General features: G+C 35.7%; 1 protein-coding gene across 1 annotated transcript in view; it reads right to left on the reverse strand.

The window, feature by feature from the left end:
• Window positions 1-26,495, reverse strand: part of COL28A1 (collagen type XXVIII alpha 1 chain) — a 53,150-nt gene that overhangs the window by 12,470 nt on the left and 14,185 nt on the right. The window contains 11 exon segments of the mRNA XM_053970336.1: window positions 2,130-2,198; window positions 9,203-9,271; window positions 10,759-10,830; window positions 14,655-14,723; window positions 17,460-17,528; window positions 18,129-18,200; window positions 18,795-18,854; window positions 20,739-20,810; window positions 21,778-21,846; window positions 23,157-23,225; window positions 24,207-24,275. Coding sequence (XP_053826311.1) covers window positions 2,130-2,198; window positions 9,203-9,271; window positions 10,759-10,830; window positions 14,655-14,723; window positions 17,460-17,528; window positions 18,129-18,200; window positions 18,795-18,854; window positions 20,739-20,810; window positions 21,778-21,846; window positions 23,157-23,225; window positions 24,207-24,275 — 759 coding nt within the window.

Consider the following 26,495-nt stretch of genomic DNA (forward strand, 5'->3'; position numbering starts at 1 on the left):
CCTGGTCAAAGATTCTAGGTCTGATTCTTCTTTGGTTTATGGGTTCTCACTGTGGGTCTTAGTAATTATCCTTGGTAAGTTGTCAGGAAAACAAAGGAACAATTAATTTGAAAGTAATCAAAGAATAAAATTTACTCATGGCACAGAGTGATATTTTCCTCATTTTTCCTACACAGAAGACAACAGAAACCATGTTTACAGAACTGCTTCATGCAATCATAAAAGAGAGGCACAAGAGCAGAGGCACAAAGGACCAGAGCTATAAAACCTAGTGTAAGTAAATCTACCAGGTATTTTAGCTAGTTCTTTGGCACTGTGGGCATATGCCAAGCCCCTGAGGTGCCACAGTCTCTAGGAGCACCAGTCATTCTGAAAATCCTAAGTGGGAAGGGACGAGAGAAAAGCCAAAGCAGCATGTGCTGATTTGTATCAACACAGTCAAAAAGTAAGGTAAAGCCCTTGTGTTTGCAGGCAGGCTAATCTAACATTTCAAAGTGACCAAATGAAGTGTATTTTTTTATTATTACATCAAAACTAAATGACTGAATGACTGATTTTCCTTTTTTTTTTTAATTTATTTTTAATTGAAAAAGTTTTCAAAATTTGATCAAGTTTCATAAAAGTTTCTGTCAACCTCAGGTTGGACTTTTGATTTCTGTCTTATAATAAATAATCACTGTGCTCCAGTACAGTAAGTGGAAATAATTCAGTGGTATGTATATTACCCAGATTTTGTATATGTTGAATATTTAGGCAGAAGTACAAGAAAACTTGGTCATCATGAAATATTAATGTATAGTTCTAAATATTTAACTTCTAGATATTAGTGATGTTTGAAAAGTCATCATTATCATCTCTGCAGACAAAAAGTTTGTCACAAGTTTTCACAAAAAAAAAAATAATGCATATAAATATAAATATAAATATAAATATACCTATAAATATAAATATAAATATAAATATAAATATAAATATAAATATAAATATAAATATAAAGGGTGGATCATCTCAACCACAAAGCCTTCTCTTTGCCCAGCTGAAAAATCCCAGTTCTCTCAGCCTTTCCTCATAGAAGAGGGACTACATACACGTCCTCACTCTTGAAAACAAAATATTGTTTCCCCACAGAGAACACATTTTTCCTTCTCAAAGGCTTTGTGGAAAGAGCACGTAAGCGTCATACAGTTGTAGGATTTTGACACTCAGTCCAAACTTACTCTTTTCAAACAGGCTGTGTCAGTATGATTTACCAAAGTACTGAAATTGTTGCAGCTTTCAGAAAGCAAGGTAAAATCAGACCCATCCTGAAAAGGTATTAGCGCCCTGTCGTTTATTGTATATCTGGAGTTGGTAACAGCAATGTTTCTTCATTCAGATACTAGTTTATACAAAATGGCACTGGAGGGTTCTGTTACTCTCTGCTATTATGCAAAAAGTTACAAAGGTGTATCTATCTTTAAACTAACACAAAGTGGAGAAATATTCACAATGTTTCTCCTCATTGCCTCCTGATATTTGTAAGAATAATTGATGGATTATAATAAAGAAATTTGATGGATTGTAATAAAGAAATCCATCTTTTCTTATCAGTATGTCTTTTTAAAATTATAAATCACTTTAGTGAAGGGAGGAAAAATTGCCCAGATGTTGCATGCTGGTTGCTTATAGAATTAACTTTTTGTTTTAATATTTCTTTCCTAATGGTTTTAATAACAAAATCCACTGGATTTAATTTGATTGAGTAAAAATTGCAAACATAAAATTCACATTTAATACATTTTCCAGCACAAAATAATATCTTGGAAACAGGATAGATATGCATTATAGCATATCTATATCTATAGCAGGAGAAATGCATTATTTAGCTAATTTACCACCCTGATAGCTCTGTTCAATCTCCATATGTAATCTCATAAAGTTTAGCTGCAAATGCAATTTTCATCCTATTAGTATTCTTCCTCATTCAGTTGGTAGAAATGTATGGTTAGTGACCACGTTTACATGCTTGATTTCTCCTGAAGCTGCACCAATGTAAATTAATAACTGATGATGATTGGTGTCAGAGATCAGGGTCTGGCTGCCAGCATCATAAAAGAGCACAAAAAGCTTCAACATGGCATCATACCAACCTTGGGACCCATATGTCCCCATCCTGGAGGCCCTGGCGGCCCAGGATCGCCTTTAATTCCACAGTCTCCCTGAAAACAGTCACAGAAATGTCAGTCATCACCTAGTAAATGTAACATCTTCTATCTACTTACAAAGCAGTCAAACTACTGAGTTTAAAAAACAAGCCAAACAAATGCTACATAAATAAACAGCTTCTTTATACATAGGTATTAAAAAAAATAAAAATCCAAAATACAGGCACCCACATCATTTAAGCTCTAGGTGAAGAATATTATTTCCCTAGAAAACATCCATGTGATCAAAATCACCAACAGAGTTAGGACTCTACTTTGCAGGCTTATCAGCTACAGAAAACAAACAAACAAACAAACAATTCCCCCCCTCAAAAAAAAGCAAACCCATTTGGAAACATCACCATTTTCCCATCACATTTTGCAAAGTCTTACTACGATGGACAGGGAGTTTACTAATGGAACCATGATCATGATGCTCTTAACTGATACTGTGCTTGTTCTGACACTAGAGACATTTAATTTCCAGAACTGTCAAATTTAGGCATTTATGTAAACTAAATGAATTTTAATAGCATCAACATAGATGAATAAAAAGAACAACACCCTGTTTTTTTTTAAAAAAGCCCTAATGTACATACATTTAGCTTGATTTCTGAAGGAAATGAGGCTTAAGTGATATACTTTGCCTGTGCTTCTGCTTGTCTGTGTTTGTTCTCTTTTTTTTCTTTCAGTACATTTTGAACTCATCAGTTGATTTCAGCCAAATTAATCAGAAATTTATGGTCCTTGACCATATTTTCAACAGTTTTGGTGATACTTGGAGGTTGTGTAATGGAGACAACTTTTTGATATTGTCAGTTTATGCTTTTACTGACGAACAAAGAAAACCCATCCCTCAATCATCAGGCAGAGAAAAGGCAGCAGCCATCTGGTGAGGGGAAAATGAGGGTAACAGAGAGCCTGGTGCTGCCCCTAGTGCTGCGTTTAAACCCAGCAAAGGAGATGGGGAGTCAGGGGACATCAGTGATAGAGTGAATGCACAGGGACAGACGAGGCAGTTTTGTTTTCCTCAGACCATGATTGTACAAGTGAGGGGATAGGCACACGTTCAACACATGATTACTAGAAAAGTCCCATCCATTCCTTGAAAAGAAAATAGTGGTCTATAACTACACAAGTTAGAGATGTAGAATATTCTGATTTGTGTTTAGCTTGATATTCCTAAACCTATTCCTCTGCAGGCAAGCACAAATAAAGAAATGCACTGAGAAGCTGTTGATCATGCAATATATTAAAAACAAAGCAGAAGAAACTGTATTTCTTGACAAAATTAAAAAGAAATCATTATACAAACTCTTAATTGTACTTGTTTTTGCACTTGGAAAAGCTGTAGAAAGGGCTGTGCCTGCAGAGGGAGCATTTGATCTAGGACAGAGGTGCAAGTATAAATCACAAATCAGAGATGTCACTTGAGTTGTGGTAGGTGAAATGAAACAACATATCAAAGAGATTAAAAAGGAAAAAAACAAACAGAATCTTCTACTGATTTTCTTTACATTCTGGGAAGAATGTGTGCAGTCATTATAGTGACTGCTTTTAGGTGCAATTCCCAAGGTTCAGTCTCTATTTATGCAAACATACGAGGGCCCAAACTATGTTCAGGTATGAGAGATTTGAAGAGGTGGGAACTCTGATCACAAAGGCTAAGGATCAGACTAAGTTTATAATGCTCTCCTTCCTGCTGTAACATCTAGCGTTTGAATATCTTTCCTGTTTCATCCAAAGCACTAGAGACTGGCCAGTTTGAGTCAGGACACAGTCATGGTATATGGATGCTCTTAGCTTTAAATTGCTGTGTCAGGATGGTTGGGTAACACTAAGTGCCATGCTCTGTTGGGAGGAAATTTTTCCCTCAGATGACCTACGGCTTTTTTATCAGACCTTCCTTGCCAATGCAAAGAGCCAAGACGTTGGCAATGTATCTACCTTCCTAGCTAGTACCTTCTATTATCAAAGGAATATTTATTTGTTCTCAGTATCCCCACAATCCCAATACAATTTTAAGCTGTTTGTAGGCCAACTCTTCATGAGCAGAAGTTGTGCAGAGCAGCCAAAGCCTCCCCAAAGCCTCCCTCTAAAATCTGCCAGAGATGTCAGAGCTAACAGATACAGATATTGCATTAAAAAGTACTTTTTTTAGGAGACCCTGGAATACTGTGGCCTGTGAAACAGTCTGTGAGCTGCTGTAGTGGAAACTGAATGGGAGGTTACCAAACATAAACAATTCCTTATGGCCCAGTACCCAGTACACCTAAAACCTGCTCTTAGAGCAGCCCTGACCAAAAACAGCCTAAGGGTGACCTGAAGTCATCTGCCTCTTCCTCCCATGGGTAACACAGTCTTCCACAGGGTCGTTGCAGGTGAAGGATTGAATTTTAGCCTCACATGCTTAGTTAATACCAGATGTCTCATTGAAAAGCTCTTTTGTAGAGCTTTATAGTAATCCTCACAGTTTCTGTATTTCCTAGTTTAAAGAAAAAGGCTTTTATTTTGCTTTATGAGTTGTGAAGTGGAGCAGTTCTTTTTCCCAAGGTGACACACTAAACTGTCCTTACGGGAATTCATTTCAGAAACGATTAATACTGTTCTTTGATGAGGTCTAATTTATTTCCTGTATTGTGCTTGTAGACAAGCTTGACACCTTCAGTAAAACAGTGAACTAAGAAATAAGCAACTTATTGACTCAGCTTTTTATTTCTTGCACTGAAGCAAGAAATAAAGAGCTGAGTCAAAACACTGTAAAATGTAGCATTCCAGTGTCTATTCTGTATCTTTTATTCAATAAAAAAACAAACATTAAATGGCCTAATGGTCAACCAAAAAGTAAATCTTGGATATCCCAATATATATACCTCATTTATTGTGAAGGATGTGTATTTGATGCTGAAACATACAGCAGACACTGCAATACTCTCTTTAGTGAGAGTTAATTGATATAACAGTATTTGTAAGAACAACACATTATTTAAAAAAGGTATTACATCTCTACTATCCATATTTTAGTTCAAATATTCAAGCCCCAAGCTGCAAAAGTTGTTTATATTGCAACTGGATCCACCCCAAATGTTCATGCACAAGGGACTTTGCTAAGGATTTTGATAATCTTTCTGCTATCCAGTTACTTGCTTTATTTCTAGTGACGGGCTCTTGCTCTTCAATGTCTGTAACTCATGTCCTAGTTGGCAACAGTGCTTTTAAATCAAATTTTTCTTATATTCTGACATTATGTGCTTCTGTTTTAATGCTGCAGAACATAGGGCTCTGCCAAGACTGAATGCATCCCACATGTTCCAGTTCTGTTTTCATGTGAATTTGACCTCTGATACATAAAATTCCTGTTGAGCAGTGTGCACATATGTGAGCCATTTCTGAAAGCAGAAAGAACAGAGCTTTAATTCAGATGAGTGGAACATTCCTATATAATGATCCTCAAAGGAATTTCAAATTAACTAGTGTGGAAATTTATGAGCCTCTTTTATCAAATAAATGTTCATTTTTTTATATGCAGAGATTGTTGCTGTTCTTACTTTTTTCTTTTTTTTTTTTTGGGTTGTATAACAGGTAACCAATGCATTTACATTTCATTTGAAAAAACCAGAATATTTTCTATTTTATGAACTAAGTTCTAGGGGAATTCTTGCAATTCAAGTGAATTCTTTTTCCTTGTGGCACCTTTGCTACCAAGATGTTATGCAAAGATTAAAAAATCAGAATGTAATATGGGCAAAAAATCAGGGAATGAGAAGAGATGTTTGTGTATTTAGTTTCTTTTTTCCAGTGCACTCTTTACTATGTCTGCTGTGGGTAAAGAGAAGTAAATCAGACATGTTTTATCTTGTTGGATAATGCTTGCTTTGGTGCACCATTCATACACTGCAAAAGCTACAGCTGCTCACTCTGCATAGAACAACAAACATTTCATTGAACATGACTAACATACCAATCCAAGGGCATCATCAAAAAGAAGCCTACCTATTTTAAAGTAAAAAATATGAATTAAATTTTTTACCAGATGTTTTTAACGCTTGAATTTTTTTCTTTATTATCCTGACAGGGCGTTAGATAAGCATTACTCTGAGCAGGCAGGTTTGGTGGGCAATATCACACTGTTACACAAATCAAACATGTAGATCCATGAAAAATTTTCATACAAAATTTGGTGTAAGCATGATTTGCCCTAGTTGTGTTGTGTTACTTGCAAAGACAGCTACTCTGCAGGGTTCTGTTTTTCAATAACTTGGACCTTAGATTCAAACTACCTAATTCTGACAATTTTTGTGACAACAGAGATGACTTGATGGAAATAAGATATTTTAATTTACATGGCAACCCTAATCTGAGCTAGAATTGTCAGGAAACACAAGAATAGTGAGAACTATTTATCAGCTTGGTTTTGCCTAAGATAAGGATAAGAGAATCTATTACTAGACATTCAATTGTACTATTAGTAATATTAAATATAATGAAATTATTAGAAACTCACATCCTGGACTCAGCTATTTCACCTTGGCTTAGTCAAATCTGAGTCACAGTACCACAGGCCTTTTATCAAATTTATTATTAATTTATAATTTCCACTAACACAACACAGATCATATTCCCTCACAAAAAGATGCTACCAATAAACTCCCTTTACTAGAATATTATTCACTTCACACATCCTGAGGAATGGTGATACTTTTTATGCTGTTCATGGCTGGAGAAGGGACCAACAAATAAGGATTTGATGTCTTTATAAAGGAATAAGAACAACTCTCTTCAACTGGCAATGATTAACATTACTTAGAGCCAAGTTCATCAAGTTTGAATGTCAACCTGGAAGTACCACAGTAACCCCTAAACCACTGAACAACATCACCCAGTGCCAGATCCAGACACCTCTTAAACACCTCTAGGAATGGTGACTCCATCACCTCCCTGGGCAAACTATTCCAGTGCTTGACCACTCTACCAGTGAAAAACTTTTTTCTAATATCTAATCTGAATCTCCCTGTCTCAGCTTCAGGCCATATAGCAGCTAACCTATGAGTTAATTAAATATATATGCTATTTTATCACAAGACTTACAGTGATTTAAGAATAAATGTGATGAAAATACTAGATGCCATGTTCACCACTGCAAAAAGTGGGCATATTTACTTTTACTTTATACCTTTTACCCCTTCATCCCCAATGCATTTCATGATTCCATATTGTACTTTCATCATTCATAATGTGGGTTGGAACTTTTCTGATAATTATACAGTTGAAAAGTTTCTTGTCCCAGCAATTACATGAATTCATGGTTGTAAGAAAGGATGGACTTGTGACCCACTTTTGAATCTCTGATATAAAACAGGCACCATGATTTTTCTAAGTATATTTCTGCTGTATATTTGTGATACTTTTCAGAAACACAGTCACAAATACTGATTTTAAAACTCCCAGTTGTGAGAAATTTCACTGCAATTATTCTAGTGGTTTTCTTTCTCTTAAAAAAAGGAAGTTATTTATTTCCATTTTGGATTTAACTAAAAATTTATTTCTATTACTCTGCTCTATTCCCACTGAAGTTGTGATATAAACTTCTGGACTTCATAATCCTTCAACCGTGGCATCATAGTGGGATATCATCTTTTTTGATAATGTGACTTTCCAATTCCTTTTCATTAGGAAACACTACTTTCCAGAATTATGCATTTAGGAAGCAAGGAACAATTCAGATGTAACGATACCCCTAGAAATCCTGAAGTCATAAATTAAATCTTTATCAATATCTGCCTTGATAATTTCATATGAGAGTCTAGGATTTTAATGAATTTTTCTTCTGTAGTATCGAGAAACACATCTTATAAGACTACATTACAGCAAGCCTGATATTTCTATTTGGAAAGATACAGTCTCATACAGAAAAATCTAATTCGTTTAGCCATATGCATTTTTTGTAAATTTATATTGAATAGCATAATTGAAATCACTTTTAGTTCTTGCATTACTTGATGTGAAATGCCTTGTATTGATAGGCATTAATTCAAAAGAGAAGCGTAAAGATCCCAGATCCCAATGCCATTGGGACCATCCTGTGGTAATTCTAAAGTCAAGTCATTCTAAGAATGAATGTCCTTCCATTTTTCCTTTATTGTGGATGTTTTTGAGAGGTTATTGCAGTTTATTTTAAATGTAAAATCTCCTATTCAGAGAACTGAAGTTGAAAGTTCCTACTGTTTGGGAAAAAAACTCGTTTGGGTAATATTTCTTTTGCTTCCTTCTGCAACAGGCTGCCTGTTTCTTATTTCACATATGCAATGAGGAAATCATTAATAAAACCACTCTGGGATATTTTAAAGCAATTTGTTCTATGATTCTATTCTTAAGTCTCTTTTTCCAACTTTTTATAACAACAATTACTATGTGACTTTTTAGGTAAGTTACATACTACTTCTAGTTTCATAAGACTTGTTATTCTGTGTCTTGTGGAAAACTTGGAAGTGTTTCAGTGTTGTACTTGAAATCCCTTTGTTGTTTTTTGTTTGTTTGTTTGTTTGTTTGTTTGGGATTTTTTGTGAGTTTTTCCTCTAAACAAATAAACAAATTATTTTAGATAAAGGTTTATACTCTTCTCTTAGGAATCCAACTTAAAAGATATCTCAGTAGTTCCAAGTAACCCTTAACTCATTTTTTGGCCTCATCCCTCATATTTCTGCCAGAGAAAGTAAGGGCATAATTATTAGACAATGCTGTGCTCGTGTTGGATCCTAATTTCCACCAGCATATAGAAGCATCCTGGGCTTTGGATGTATGGAAAACCTGCAGATTTGTATCCAGTCTGAGGATAAAGTGAGAATTAGTTTCTGTCACATCAGAAAAGTCTTTCACAAGTTTTTCTTCTAACAGAAATGAAAGTGGAAGATGAGATGCAGTGTTTTGTCATATAGTTGTTGTCCTTATCCAGTGCATTTTTTGGAAGATGTCTACCTTGTTTACAAGTCAGATGCATTGCTCTACCATCAGATAAATACCTTTGGTCCAGCATCTCCCTTGCCTTTTACTCCTTTTGGTCCTTCATGGCCTGCTGTTCCTGGACGTCCCTGGTACAGCAGAGGAATAAAGCATGTCAGTAGTTGTCTTAAGGTACTTGTGTTCTTCAACAGAGAAGAGAATTTCTTTAAATTTCTGATGTGTAGTGAGTAGCAGCCATCTTCAGTCCCAGATGGAACCCTAAAAAGACTCAGATTGATGGAAAAAACTACAACTCTTGACTTAAGAACATTGTTCTCAGCTCAGAGAAAACAGTGAGAAAGCAGACATTGCTCCATGATTCATATGCTGCAAGCATTAGACAACTGAAATACCACAGCTAACCCATCTAGATTTAGGGGTTAGGTAACCTTAACATACTTGTGTGTGTTTGGTAGTCTGTTCTCCTGAACTCTCTGCTCAATTCATCTGCCCCTTCAGATGCCTTTCATACTGCTGGAGGCATTCCCAGGCTCCCTTTCAGCATGCATAGGGCAGATGGCTTTGACCCATCCTGCTACCTACTTAGCCATATAAATCTTGTCCATGTCAGACAGTGCTTTATTAAGTTGGTCTTTCTAGCCCATGGGGCACAAAATGGCAGGGGAAAGACGTTACCATGAGACAGCACAACAGAACCTTTGCACATTACACAGTGTGAAACGTCAGGTACATAGCATTACACCAGGAGTTCTGAGTGAATGCATTATGTAATAATTCTGATCCCAAAGGACCTTCTCAGCATCAGTTTGAATGATAGGAAATTGGAGTGAGTAGGAATTTGGAAGCACTCAGGTCCTACCTCAGTGCATTTGGGAGTGCTTGGGAGGGTTGTAGTTTGAAATAAAGCGGGATTAGACACATAAAGAAAATAGTGCTAATGGAAGTTTGACATGTGGTGGTTGAAGGACAGCAACAGTATTTCCACTTTCTAGTGGAAAAGAGAGAGGCTGGTCAAACGTGTACATGTGGTTTTGGGTGACTGAAATTTAGGATGATATGTGTTTGTAGTGGAATGTGCCAGCTGGAACACTCAGGTGGTTGGCTCCCTCTGAAGCCAACCATCAGAAAAGCAAGAGGTGAAAAATCTTCAAATCAGAGGATTTAACTGCCCAGTATGAGAAACAGCTGAATATCCAAGGAACTGGAACTGCAAAATTTGGTCAATCAGACAGTATTAGAAATCCTGACCAGAAAAGTGTAAAGAAAAGGATGGCAGAAAAAAAAAATTCAAACCAGTGATTATATTTAAACATGTATGAGCAGCCATAAAGATTTCTATGGAATTACATGGTATCCCTTTCATGACAATGAAATGAGAATAATTTATATCCAAATTTAGTTCCAACTGCTTGTACAACTGGTGCTATATCTAGTAAAGGGCTTCAAAATATCCATGAAACATTTAAATTAGCTAAAGGATGCTTAACTGCACTTAGTTAAGTAACTAAATCTAAGCAACTAAATATAGTGTTATCACATAGTAATTTTGATTTTTTTTTTTTTTTTTGGTTTGATTTTTTTTGAACACAAAATACAGAATTAAAACTCTACTTACAGCTTCACCTTTGTCACCTTTGTCAGCTTTTGCTCCTTGGGGTCCAGGTGGTCCAGGTGGTCCTATGTGACCCTAAACACAAAACAGGAAATCAGAAGTCATACCTGGACTATCACAGTGTAAAGAATATTAACAAATATGTAAGGAAGCTATTAAAAATCTTCTGGAAATATAGAATAGCAGTTACCAGCTCTTAAAATTTGTTCACAAAGTTCAGGAATTTCTATGTTTTTTTTAATTGTGGTTTCAATTGAATTAATTAAGATTTTAGAAGAATAAAAATTCTTATTAGGAAATTGTTAATTTCTGGATTTGTCATTGCAGAAAGAAATTTCCAGAGCATTGACTTTGTATTCAGCCCATATAAAGTTAAATTGATTTTCAAAAACAAACTTTTATCAGTTTGGGGGTAAGTTTGAGCAATGAGAAGTGAATTCAGAATACTGAAACATGATATGCCAGCCTTAAGTTATATGTGCACATTTTGTGCTTCCAAGTAATCACATTGGTTCTCTCATACAGTAAAGCAAAACTTCATTCTAGAAGGGAAAGTAGGAAAAGGAAGAAATACAACAGTTTTAAGAAAAAGAGCAGCCTAAAATGCTCTCTTATCAAGAGACAATTACTCCTTCTGTTGACCCTTCCACTGACTCCCACTAAAGGTTTGTGCATCTGCAAAAACTCAGTGCTTCCTTTCATGGCCAGACACGAAGCAAATAGCAAACTTTTCCTCTTTCCTCACTCCAGTGAGAGTTTTCCTGACATTTAATGAGAAAATTAGCTGAGCTTGAAAGAGACTGTTCACAGAACCCAGAAAGAAAACATGTCGCTTTGAAGCATCTCTGAGGGTATGCTGCTAGTCTGTACTGTGGATGCTCACATGACAGCACTGGCAATGGGAAATCCTCATGGATGTGTGTATGCACATGCACCTCCCTCCTGAGCATGGTATGGATATTGTGGCTGCACAGAGAGAACTGCACGCCCTTCACTCTGTCCCACAGAACCAAGAAACCTTAATGCCTTATACGAAGGGTGTTGTAGAGTGCTGTCAACAACTTCTTGAGTGTTGATAATGTACATAGGTATAACATATCCTCAAGAATAATTTCATACAAACATACAAATATTTCCTTGTCTACTCCGGTAAAAGGAAATAACAAGGAAAATGAAACTACAAGGGACAAAAAATGGTTGTTTCATTGTGCATTGTGCCTGTAAATTTCTACAGTAATATAATACCTCAAGAAATCAAGAAGAGAGTCCAGTTAGCAGCTCAGATCTGAGCACCTGGTCTGTCTGAATACAATGTCCATGTCTGGACAACAAATCAGCTTGTATTCTAGTTGGATATACAACTAAAACAAACTTTTGAACAAAATCTCCTGCCCCATGAATGTCTCTACCATAGACACAAATAATCTGATCTTATTAACCAATTTAGTCCTATCAGAAAAAATAGAAGAAATGCTTTATGATGCCTATACATCATGGGTTTAGGCTAACAGGTAGGTAAATGAAGAAAGACAAGGTAGACTCAATGTTCTGGGTAAGATGAAACCCTAAAATTACTTTAGATGAAATGTAGATAGTGATGTAAGCATGCCTTATGCCTAAGTAAATTTTATATAGTAGGTCATTCCTGTATGAATCGCATCCATTCTTGAATCCAATGGGACAGTTTCACTGAAAGTCTTTAAACAGACCCTGACCACCAGATTCAAACTGTGTCAGCTCTCAAAGATGTCTCTTCATGTCTCCTAATTTTCAAATAATGGAATTCTGATCCACCTCTGTAAAAATTTAAACAACCAGCATACTTCTAGATCATAAAGAGCTTTATAAAGGAAAGTCAATTTCACCTCTTCCTGATTCTTAATATCCATAGATCTTAAACTGTGGATAAAATGAGAAATGTTTCAGAAATGTTTAATAACATTTTTATTTAACAAGAAAGGAAAACATAAATAATGGGTTCATATCTGTTTTTACTTCTAATCTCACTACAGTAAAAAACAGCCAAACAGATGTTTTAATTTAATCCCAGCAGGCTGCTGTAAATACCAAATATGTATTAACGCATTCTCTTCTGTGAGAATTGGGATTTTGTCATGTGTCTGGGCTTGCTATTAGTAGCATAACCATAAATGCTATAAATCTACTTAGGTCAAATCTATGGCCAGATTTTATATAAGAAACAATTCTCCAGGCCAGATTATTTTGCTGGGGCTTTTTAAACAGAAGAAATGGCCTAAGAGCAATTCTGGGATTACTACTTCCCATCGTTTTATGGTGTCTGGAAGAGAAAATCACAGTGACTCACTCTAAGTCAGTGCACTGGTAAGAGAGCAAATGCCCCTGATGCCACAGATGGTCTGCTAAATGAATTCATCTGCTTTTCCAGCCTTTCCAGGGCAGACTCTAAAGTGTAGCAGTGTGGTAAAATGGATGGTATTTGCTGCTACCTTCCCGATTGTGTCTTCTGAGAAAGCCACTCAGGGAAGTACAGTCACTCAATCCACACTCACACCACAGCTAGGTCAGCAAAGAAAGCCAGAAAGGGTCTCTGTACCGAGCTCCAGCGAGGCTTATCGTAGAGTCACCCCAAAGGATTCCAGGGACAAAAGGCAAACAAACAGGGCAGGGTCCTGGGTTAAGTATGGGGTCAGGAGCCAATCATTTGGGGGTACAGGGGTAGTACAAGGGTTAGGGCAAAAGGCAATGACCTATGGGGAAAGGGCAGATTACCATAATACTGCAGAGCATCATGGGAGAAGCCCCTTTTCACTCACCCTAAGGACTGAAGCATTCTCAAAGCCAGTGGTAAATTCTTCTGGGGCAATATCCTAGAAGTTTCCCTAATAGGCTTAAAGGCCTCCCTACTAAACCAGTTTTCCAAAGTAATAATACAAAGATAGTTGCTTCTACATCCTTCCAAAACAACAAAAAATGTATATAAACATAAATCTTCCATCCATGGTGATTAAAAAGAAAATAAGACAGGTATTATAATCAAAATCTAATTGATTAAGGGTACCACTGCACAATTAAGTCATGTTCATCACTCCTTTTTATAAGAATAATAGAGTGAAGTAATTTCTATATTATAGACAAAGGAAATTTAGAGTTTTCAAAAATCAGAAATAAAAGTTACTGAATGGTTCAATGTGCTAGTCAGCATCCTCTGGTAGAGGTACTGGTAGAACTGTGTCAAGCCAGGAGTAAATACCACTACTGGTATTCCTAAAACATTATCATGCAAAAGCTATTGAATTAAGTGGCTTTATTTTGAGCTACATTGTGTTAGGTAGACATCAATGAATTGATTTCTGAATTTGGGTCTATTGTCTATATTTCCACAAAGTGAAGTGATGGAATTGAGTGGAATATTTTATGTGCGTACATGGTAAAGTGGAAAGGAATAAAAAGATGTTTCTGAAGAAGGTTCCCAATTTCAGTCTGGAAAGGAGATCATAAGAATGGTACCTTTCCCTGAAATACTCCCTTATCAGAAGTGGCAGAAGTCTTAAAGAAAGTTGCAACCCAGATCACAAGTGACAGAAGTACAATATGATATAAAGTGTGTTAGAGGGGAAAAGGTGAATTTGAAGAACTGCCTTCCTAATGAAGACTTCCTATGGGAAGTTTGCAGGGTGAGATACACTGGACTAGTTATTTATACAATTTTGTGTTTCTTCTTTGTAAAGATAATAAGTTTATTTTTAAAATAGACATAATGTGGAATGATGGAGAAGTTTAAGAATTAGTGAATTCCTTTACTTAAAAGATTCAAGTGAAAAAGATTCAATACTTAAAAGATTCTCCTATATTTTCACAGGAGTTTTGCATATGTCTCACACTTATTTACTTTCTATCTTTTATCTAAAAACTCCTACCGTTGGTCCCATTATTCAATTCCCAGGATGTCCATCATCTCCCGGTGGACCCTTGTGTCCTGGATCCCCCTATCCAAAAAGAAAAAAATTCAGAATTATATTAACTATATTCAGTTTTAACTTCAAAATTTTACAGAAAAGAACAAGTATTCGGTTCTTTCTTACAGTGACAATTTTTGACTAGGTAACATGAAACCAGTATTTCTAGAGGAAGGTTTCACTACCTTGATTCTGACCTCTCTTACACTTCTGTTTCTCCCCAGCTGTGTAAAAGAGTTTGTTCTACCTTGACAAATAACTTGATGGCTTTAGTTTTCAGATGAAGGTCGAATGTCATAATTCACTTTGAGAGGCCAGATGCACCTGTGGCTCCTGCCTGCTTTTGCCCACAAGAAGGCTACATAACCTTGTTTCTGTCAGAGCACATAGAGAACAGCAAGGAAATTCAAAGACAAGTGCTGAGACAGAGTATGTTTAGAAAGTCTATAGATGCAATGGCACAGCACTTCAAAACTGCAAGTTCCATAGTCTGAAGTCTCAGGGAGAAACTTGAGTTTTCCACAAATATTACACAGCCCAACTCTTTGGTAACAGCTCTGGCAGTGGCTTTTCCGAAAAGCAATTAGGCTTAGAATTCATGTTCCTTATGTTAACCCTTCATGGAGCAAACTTTGGCTCCTTCTAGTGTTTAAACTTTGGTAACAGATGTTTCCCTTTACATTAAGGAATTTACTAAGAAAATCTAAATTTGCAATGAAACATTTGCAATTTCTCAGTAAGAAGAACATGCAGTATTTCAGGAAACAATCACTAGGGAATGCAATTAAATGCTCTATCAAAACCACTGAGCAACTGTAACCATGACAAAGAATTATTAGAAAAAACAGCTTTCTAATGTCACTGTCCCCATATTAGTAACAGCATAATGACTGTTAAGGGAAATAAAACTCCAGTCCTCAAACGTGGGTGTATCTTAAAAGAAATAAACTCCTCATGGACATAACCATGGCTGCCCAGGAGGTAAGACCTCTAGCAATCACTAATCACCATCTCAGAGAATTAGAGATGTCCCAAAAAGACCTCAGACTCCCAGAAATAACTCCAAGCTTTGAGAAACATTCTCTGCATTAGAAATTTATCATGTCTGTCTTCTCAATTGCAGACACCAGGATGTTTTAGGAACAAAATTAGTAGTTATTGTTGTACTTTCCACAGCTGAAAGATAAAACAGACCTCTGTAGCCAGTTACATTCTTGATAACTGTCCAAAACATAGTAGGTATTTGTTTAAATCAAAGAAGTTATGATGGAACTGAAGAGACAAAGTTTTGTATATTTTCTAAAAATCAACTTGCATTTTATAATTACCCAAATACTCATTGTTTTTTCTACCAGCTACTGCCCATATAAGCCCTGCTCTAAAATTTAGTAAAGAATTTCAAAAGACTCCTACAGACTTCATTGGATTTTGGGTAATGACCCATCTGCTATGAAAGTTGTATGAATTGTACTGAACAGTATAATATCATATGGAATAAGGCAAGGAACTCTACAAAGTTATTTTCAGCATGAATTTATTAATGAACAATCTTGACTCCCTTACTTGTCTATTTTAAAATGTCACAGTAACTGGAAAAACACAAAGAAGGGAGACTGATTTAATGAAACTTGTCGTCATACAAGTTGTATCTTTTAGCATCTCACCTGTATTCTCCTCACATAAAGTTTGTCACATTATTATGGTTTGAAACCAATATAGGAGATATGAGCACCTCACAATCTTCTTTTTTTCTTCTGCGTGGTTATATTTTTACTGCAGGTATACCCTGAGCATCTTGCATTTTTGTCTTTCTTTCTCCTCCATGCACAAGCAAGTCCAAAACACATCATATCCCTCTGTAATGTCCTATTGCCAGAATGTATATGTCATGTATATTGTATGTGCCATACCCTCCTGTACTTGTGGGGCGGGGCACATATATTTTTAAGGAAGAAGAAAAATGAGGATGAAATTGCTTCAGAATAATACGATACACATTAGTGATTCCCCCACTCTAAAAACTAACACCAAAGGTAAAAAGTATCAACTAAAGTTGAAGTTACCTGACATGTTATAACAAGGTTAATTTAAGTAACAAAAGTACTTTTTTATTTAAATATCATTGAATTTTCAAATATTTTTAAAACCTTCAAAGTTAGCTTTTTTTTTTTTTTTGAATCCACCTATTTTACTCAGCAGGACAAATCCCACTTATTTCAAGTACATTTTTCCCATAGAGAAAATGAGATGGATGTGCCCCTAGCAATCTTATATATGACATTTCATTTCAAGTAGTACATACAGGCCAGCTGTTCATTTGGAAGTGATATACAAACACTCATCACAAAAAAACCCAGATATAACACCCAAGAACTATACATAAACATATTCTTAAGGGGTTTAATGCCATATTTTAAGAAGCAAAAAGCATAGCAAATTTGGGAAAAAAACAACTTCAAACTGATTAATTTCACAGGAGGGACCAAACAAAAACAGAAATCTAGTAAGTTTTTGGGTGTTTTTTAAACAAATGGCTTCAGGAGGAAATAACTATGTACCAAGTTCAGCATGCTATTAAAGGGCCTGGCCTCCAACACTGTCTGTTAATTTTTAATACTTTTTAATCCTTATTTCTGAAATTTAGTATTTTTGTTCCTACAACAAGGAATTTTAAGTTCTTTAAATCAGATTATTTAAATTTTGACAGAAATGTACACTAGAAATTTCCAGTCTCTGGTCTCTAGGAAATAGGTATCAGATAGTCACCTTTGGTCCAGGAGGTCCCCAAACAGATGATCCAGGTGCACCAGGGGGTCCTGACTTTCCGAGATCACCCTGTTACAAAATGGAATAATGTAGACTTAAACAGACAGTTTGACTTTCTGAACTAAAAATACCTACAATAGATATCTACCTGCAAAACAAGCAATATTGTAAAAAGTACTAAAATCAGCATATTGTTCTTATGATAGCTGCTCTAAGTTTAATGTTTTAAATAGCTATTGGTTGAACTGTGTCTTTGACTTTCTTTAGTTTTAATATTTTTTGTCTGGTTTACAATCCAATGGAATAACAAGAACACTTATTTCAATTTCCTTATAATTCATTCAGAGCTACACTTACAAAATATTACAACTGAAAGTTAATGATTCAAAGTAAAAATTTCCGAAATACTCATGGTTAAAATCATTTGGACAACTTTAGTTTAGCTTATCAGTGCTCATGCATAACTATATATAATTATATCTTTAACTATTATTTTTCTCCTTGAGACTACTGTGTCATTTAGGATAGATGATGGAAATATTTCTGCTTTTCCTTTGTTCTGTTAAGTCTCTAAGCATCAGATGCTTGAGAAATTTTTATGCTGCATAAGCTTCATTGATTTTTTAATAACATACAAAGAGAAGGGTTAACATGGAAGAACAAGCTTACTTGTGGTCCAGCTTGGCTTCTTGGTCCTGTAAGACCAACCATTCCTTTGGATCCTTTTTCTCCAGGGTCACCCTGAAGAAAACAAACTTTTTTTTCAATCACAGCAAAGATTCATTCACAGCTGCAGCTACACAAATAGCCCAAATCACAAGAATAATTATTAACCCATAATCAGAGAGACATTTAGATGCTCCACTCCAACTGAAATCCTGCTCATTTCTAGAATGTCCTAAATTATAAGAAATGGGAGATAAAAGTTGTCTCTCTACTAATACATCTTTCCAGGCTTTTAATTTCACATTAAGATACCTAACTATTCTCCTAATTTCTCTTAGCTTCTCTCTGTCTATCAACACACTAAGCTAATCTGTCACTTCTGAACTTTAACGAAAATTCTGAATTTTTATGAATGAATTTTTATACGAATGAAAATACTGATATTTTAGGAAATCTCTACTGCTCTATTAACTTCAGACTCTGTGTTTAGAGTCTGATTTTGCTGCACGTGTTCAGGCTACAGAACACATTGCTCTCTCTCTTCAATCCTTTTAAATCATTAGCTAAAATAGACTTGATACTTACCATATAATGAAAGAAAAAGTAGGTCAGAATCCAATCTCTTACAAAAGCCTGTAGTATTTCCCCAGTATGCACATCAAGTCATACCTTTTGACCTACAAATCCTTTGCCAGGGGGTCCTTCTGGGCCTTCATCTCCCTTTTCCCCGTAACAGAGATTAAATGATTAATTACTTTTCATGTAGTTAATTTTACTGATAGAGCTATGAGAAACAATGTTTGCATAAATATTTTCCCCAAAAATGTCAGTAAATATCTGGTTAATTTTTTTTTGCCTACAAAGAATAAATTATTCTGTATTTTAAAACCCTTGTAATCTTCTACATTCATATTCCTTATTTTCATAGACATTTGTAATAGTGTCATTTGCAACTGTATCAATCTTTTTTAGGAAGGATTCCATGCATATACTTATAAGAGGAAGAGAAATGCTTTCAAACTTAACAGAAAATGTCTTGACGGACCAATTCTGAGAAGTAATTTTAGACAAGTCTATAGCAAATGGCCAATCCAGGCTGAAAATATTTGCCAGGAACATTACATTAAATAACTCAAAAATAGCCCACACAAAACATTCTGTTAAGGAACATTACCTACAAAATATTTATGCATAATACAAGCCAGATTAGTATATCAGGATACCTGTAGGTAATTCAGAGAGTGAAAGGTAGAGTAAAATGAGGTTAAAATCCATTTCTGATTTGAACTGTTGATGAAAGTGATATTACAGAGCCTGTTGTTGATAGGCAACAGTCTGGATCCCACTTTGGTGAGACATTGTCACACCTGCAAATAACTGCTGTAATATCACCATTCTACTCACTGCAGGCATCCAGCTGTTCTTTGCACTGCCCTGAATACCCAGGGGAGCTGCTCAGTACTACTGTTTTTACCTTCAATAGCTTACAACAGGGAAGGTGACAGCACAGAATTAATCATCAGAGTAAAGGCAATATACAAGAGAAAAAAACAAAAAACCCAGCATGACCATCTGTAACTTTAACCCAACATTTACTCTTAATGTTGATGCACTTCTGATACACTTGAACCTTACTTTTTGAGTATGGGATGATTCAAATTTTAAAAATATAATTAAGTACCAACAGAAATGTTACATATTTTCTCACAGTGGAAGGCTTACTGTTTCAGTCTGGAGCTTGTCTTACTGGTATTTGCACTTTTAGGTGACAAAAATATGAAGTTGCATTCTTAATAGATATGTATTACTATTCAAATATTTTCTGATTTAAAGCCTGCAGTCAAAAATGCTGATTTGCTTACTCCAAATTATGTTTAGTTTATCAATTCTACATATCAGCCAGCTGCTACTCTCTTATAAGAGCTGCACAGTAGCCATCTGGAGTCACTTGAATTCTCAGCAGCAGTTAAAAATCATGCAAAGCACTGACTTTTGCTTACTCAGCAGCTCATTCATTTTGGAAAGCTTTACAATTGACAGCTTTCATTTAATTTGCTCTAAATTTACTATTTTGGGCACGCTGCTTTGCACCCCTCTAAATTAATGTTGACCATTTTGAATTTATGCTTCTTTTTCCAAATGTGGTAGAGTTTCTTCTAGATCCTCAGAGTTTCCCTTGAGAACAAACAGCCCTGGGTTCAGCTGTTTGTGCAGATTCCTGCACCACAGTTGACAGGTTTCAGCCACAGCTCACCGCCCTGTGAGATGCCCTAAGTCGCACTGATGCAGCATTACTTCTTGTCTGTGTCAGGAAAGAGCTGAACAGGCCACGAGGAACAGGCTAAAGACATGAGCTATCTGCTCTCCAAGAAGATCATGAAATGTAACAGTAGTCAATTGCCCACAAAAGGCAGGGCTGCTTGCCTGCAGCTCAGTTGCTCATTCACTGTTAGAGTTTGTTGAACACATCTCACCCAGGCCCTTATCTCTGGCAAAAATATTGGCATATGCTTTCCTCAAGGGTGAACTCCGCAGCAAACCTGCAAATAATCTGTTCTTCCTTCATCACCCTTTTTGTACACCTTTTACACGTGGCAAAATATATTACCTTACCTTTTTCCCTGACAGCCCATTCTCTCCTTTCACCCCCTGCTCTCCTGGGGGTCCTGGTAGACCTGTGTCACCCTTAAAGAAAAAAAAATTGTTATGTCAGCCTATTTAAATAAATAATTTATTCTGTAAAATGAATCCAACAGATTGTGAAAATATTAATTAAAGATATTTTAATAATATTTTAAATTAAATATTAAATTTTTAATAAATATTTTTCCTCAAATAAAGTTTATTTCCAGTAAGTTAAATACTCTATAGAGATATTAATTTTTAATACCCATAAAATAAGTATTTGAAATTTCTCTCCAAGTTCCCCACCTACTTCTTAAATCTTGGACTTGCATTAAATAAATTTATATTTATTCAGTGAATAAAACCATGACTGAATGCTGTTTGTTATTCTGTGCACAAGAACAATATTATATGATTGTAATTTACTTGCTAAGTCAAACATCTGGGACTTAAAGGATGGTCAACCAAAAATGTCCAATAATTGACTGGACACTAACCCCTCATCATTTGTACAAACTGACTAAGGCGTTACTTTTAACATTTACCAGAAAGAATTGAAAGAATTCATAGGAAGCAGTCGTGCCAAGCATTTCTTTCATGATCCAAGAAAAAAAATAATTAAAAACAAGATATCTGTGCCACCTTACCTGATTTTGGAAGCCCTACTTAAGTCATTAAAGATATGGTTAACAGTCTTCAAAATGGCATCTGAAACCAAAGGTTTAAGTTTTTTACGTCTCTTCCAACACACAGGCAGTATGACCACCATCAGAAAAAATGGGGGTACAGAGTTAGCAACCTTTTTAACAGGCTCTGGAAAGACCTCACTAGTTTAGAAAATATTAAATTAGGGGAAAACTTTGTTTCAGTTATGGTAGTGGCAATGCTTTTACAACCCTCACTGAAATTCCTTCTTATTTTGACCACAGTTAATTTATACCAAAAAATCTTCTACTTGGTTTATCAACAATTAGTGGAAGAATTAAAAGACCATGTAAAGAGCAATTAAAAATAAAAGCAGGCTCACTTTACATCCTGATGAGCTAATTCCTGGAAGTCCTGGTTCTCCTTTTTGTCCAGTGTTACCTGGTTCACCCTAGCAAGAAAACATCTTTAGTTCAATAGAGAAACACAGTTTAGCTTCATTGACTTCTTGCACAATTTAATTAGCTGCTTACACATAGAGGTGGATGTGATGACATTCTACAATTCTATGATCCTAAGTGGTCAAGTTTTCAATTGGGAAATTATGTTCTTTAAAATCCCCTGTAACTTGTAGGACTGCATCTATTTTATTTAACCCTGCAGTGGGCAGAAAGTCAAAGTGAATCACTCCAGCTTTCTTCCTTATGCTTCAATGCATTTTATTTTTTACTTTACAGGACTATATCAAAAACTCTTCAGTTCCTGAATGGAAAAGTGAATCCAAATAAAGAAAAATCAGTGGTCCTGCTTAAGAGAAGATTTTAGCCTCATAATTCTTTCTTCCTGTAGTTCTGAAACAGTTAAAGAGATAGGAATTCCATGTTTCAATTTTGCTTTATTGCCTGGATAGAATTAACCTACCACATAACATGTTTCACAGGTACCTATTTTTCTCTACATTAATATTAAATATTGCTGCTTTAACTGCTGCTTACACACCAAAATTATACCCAGAAGAAAATTACTGGTTTTCTCATGCTTTTTCTACAGTGTCTAATATCTTCCTTTCATAAATCAAGGTGATTACTAAGCACACTTAAGATTTACAGTTCATCAGTTCATTCCACTTGGTCTTGTCATATTTCAGCAATTCCCCTTTCCTCATCTGACACTGTACCACTAGAGGCCTGGGCTTTGACAGCAGTAATTGTTTTTCTCACTTTTGTGTTCTCTTCCTACTTTCCCTCCTTCTGCAGTGCAGGGTCAGCTAAGTGCACTTCAGCTCTTTTTCCTGTCTTAGTCTTTCTGTCTTTGGTTTTGGTTCTTTCTCACGATGACCATCGAAGGCTGAAGGCCAGGCTGAAGGTGTGGTGGGATTAGCCTGAAGTCTCAAAACCATCACTGAACTAAAGCTAAACTGTTGGTAAAATGATTTACTTGAACACAGCATACATGTGGCACCAAACTTATTGGACACAAAGATGTCTGAAAGATCCTCTGCTTAAAAATATGTGTTCCTTTAGAACCAGAAGTTCATATTCACAAAGGTTAAGGGCTGATCCTAAGCAAACAGAAGCCATATGTTTCATTTGAGGAAGATCTTGATAATATAGATGGCTTTCTCTCTAAGATTCAAAAGGAATTATTACCTCCAATGAAGTTACGTTTTCTTCTCATCAAATGCACTTTTGAAAAGCCTGGAAAAGATACTTACTGTTTCGTGACAGTGCTGCTTTTAAAAAACAATGTCTGAGCCATTACCTTTGGTCTTGGCCAACCAGAACCTTTAGAGCCTTTTGGCCCAGGGATTCCTGGTGGACCCTGTATACCCTAAAAAGCAAAATAAGTGAGTTTTAGTGCATTACACTCTTCCACATCTGAAAAGCACCACATGTATTAATCTTTCAGTTAATAACAATGTTATTTTATCTTTTTAAGAAATCTTCCTTCCAAAATTAACAGAACCCAGAAAATCTTTTGGAACGTTTCAGTTTATCCAACTGCTAAAGGATGTGTTCAAGTTTCAAAGGGCTTGACATTCAGAATTGGTAGGTATTTAGCCTTGTAAAATTCATATGCATAATAAATCACCATCAAAGCAATGCTATCTGATTCACCTCCTATGCAAATTATTATGCAGATTAGACCAAATTTACATTTGCTTGATTCTAAGACTATTCAAATCATTCAAAATCTGTTGTATTTACAAGCTTTGCTTAAAAACTAGTTTGATAACTTTAAAAACGAAAAATCACTATGAGATTTTTAATGTCTTTACAGTAAAATTACAGCTCTGATAAAATATAAAATGAAAATATTATGCAAATGCTCGTTACATGTCCAAAATGTAGACTTACTTGCCTGATTCCACCTTCCTTTTGCAATAAAATGAGGAGGAGGAATGAAAGGCTGCATGACAGAATCTTGTAAGAATATCTGTTCCCTAGTGAATGACAAGGCAAATCTCTCACTTGACCATATATCACAGTGACTGAGATGCATTTCTGTACCTTCAAGTGCGGTTTATTCATTAGTGCAAGCATCTGCTAGAGCTTGAAAATTATCTCACACAGTTAACTGCCATTTAAATGGCATTGTTTCTGACTTCTATCAATAGGATCATCATAAAATTCAAGAGCTGCTGGAAAAGCAGGTCTTTTATCTCTATCCTATGTGAATACAAAAACCTGTCAATCAGTTTTACATTTAGGTGACAAGAGTTTGACTTCGATTAAACTGTAGATGAGAAATTTCATTCAAAAAAATGACTACCCAGAGCTATCATTTAACAAACATATTTCTGAGAGTTACCTTGGGTCCTGGATCTCCAATACCAGAGGGTCCTGCAGGACCATATGGACCTGGAGGGCCTTGTACTCCCTAAAGAGAAAAATGGAAAGAAACTATTAATATGAATAGAAGTTTAACAAAGTTTTTCAAATTCTGAAAGAGTGTATTTCCAAAGCCTCATTTAGAGCTAGATAAATACATTTTTAAACTAAAGATACCAAATAAACAAAACAAAACAATATAAACCTGTCTTGAAGAAATATGTTTAGATTAAAAGCAGGGCCAATACCCTGGCTATACAAGATATAATAATTTCATAAAGCCACTCTTTCATATGCATCATGAAAGATTAAAAAAAAAATTTGCCCTATCTTTGGTCCTGACTTCACCCAATATTTTGGTGCTTCCACAGACTTTTCTTGATAGAAAGATGGATATTTGGAAATGAAGCAATGCCTAAGCTTCCAACATTGCACTCAAGGTTCTTGCCACAACAAATGTGCACACAGCATGACTGTTGTTCCAACTGCTGTCTTTGGCTACAGCTCTTTCTTCTTATTCCCTCTTCTGAATACTGTGTTTCTAACAAAGCCAACACAGCCACATAGTTACTAATTTTTTTTTTTTTTTAATCAAAATGTGTTTGTTTTGTGGGAAGGTGATAATTTTTTGCAGGTTGAAACTTTATTTACTTAGAAATTTTCTATGCTGAGTTCTGCAACCTTTCAATGAGAATTTTGCACTTGAGAAGTCAATAGAAATGTAAAAAATTACATTTCCTCACAAAATTAATCAGTTTTTACTCAGTCAAAGAATGAAGCTAAGATGCAGAAATGTAAAGATGGAGCAGAGGTAAATAAACAGGCTATTCTTGAAGCTTAATTTCTGATAACTATGCACTTGTAGTGCTACAACTGCAGCTTTAGATATAGAATAACAGAATTTGATGCCTGGACTTAAATTCATTCCACTACAGAACAGTATAATAATTTGGAAATAGCTATGAAATTTTAAACTTATTCAAAATGTAATATTTGCTGGCACATCTTCATAATGCAATGAATCAATACAGCACATGGAGAAGTTATGTCTTAAAAGGCAGAAACAAAACTGCTATCACTCATCAGAATAGCATATTTCCACATAGGACACTGATAGGGTATTAACAACATTGATATTGTGTTAATGTGGATTCTGTGCATGCAACTATTGCAAAAATACAGAACATAGCTAAAAGGTCGACTGTCTTCCTAGGCAGAACTTATTGTTTGGGTTTCCTAATAATATTTTCATGAAACCTTTGGACCAGAGTCACAATTCTGTTCATCATATCATAAATAATGCAATTTTTACTGATATAAAGCAAATTACAAATTTATCAGTTTTCCTCATACCTGTGTTTTTCTTGATGTGTTAGCTTGAAACTGATCAAACAACAACAACAACAACAACAACAACAATTCCTCAAACACCCATCTTCTATGCTTCCTACAGCCTCGTGCCCATGAAGTTTTGCCTTTCAGCCCATACGCTTCCTTGTCCCAGCACCAACTCTGGCTTCAGTACCTTCCCACTTGACAAGCCACATTAACAGGTTCAGCCCCATGCAGCTTCAGGGCCTGAAGACAGTTTAGGATGGACAGGGATGGATATACCCACTGCAAGAGGTGCCAGAGAGAGAAAGGAACAGGCACAGGCTGCTGTAAGACAAGGCAGTATGCTAAGTATTAGCTGCTCCAATTCCCAATCTTTGTTTCTTCAATGGAGAAGACAGAGTGGGATTTCTGTTGTGCCAGGATGTATGAGCATGCTCCACAAAATGAATTCAAAAAATACACAAAGTTGAAAATATATTTTAAAAAATATCCATCAGCAAAAAAAAAAAAAAAAAAAAGCAGCTGTATACAGCACTGCTATGCCCTGGCACGACAAATGCCACTCAGCACATTGCCTCCAGCTGATAAATCAAAACCTCTGAAATGGTGTAGGAACTTGTTGCATGCTGAAAAATGGTATTTTATAAATATAGGCTCATCTCTCAGCTGAAACAATAAGCCAACCGCTTTATTGTGCTTGGGAACTGCTCTCCAATTTTTTTTCCTGTCACCCAAAAGGACATTGTGTTTCCTGTCTATATTGACAGTCCCTGACAGAATTTCCCAAGGAGAGTAACTCTGACGGATGTTTCCTATCACAAATAATTCACTTCTCTGCAAGTTCACCCACATGATAGAGCCATACCTTGAATACACATGGGAGTCCTGCTGAAGTTAATATTGTTCCAAAAGCTCTATTTTTAACAGTGATAAA

The sequence above is a fragment of the Vidua macroura genome, chromosome 1 (genome assembly GCF_024509145.1).
Source record: "Vidua macroura isolate BioBank_ID:100142 chromosome 1, ASM2450914v1, whole genome shotgun sequence".
NCBI lineage: Eukaryota > Metazoa > Chordata > Aves > Passeriformes > Viduidae > Vidua > Vidua macroura.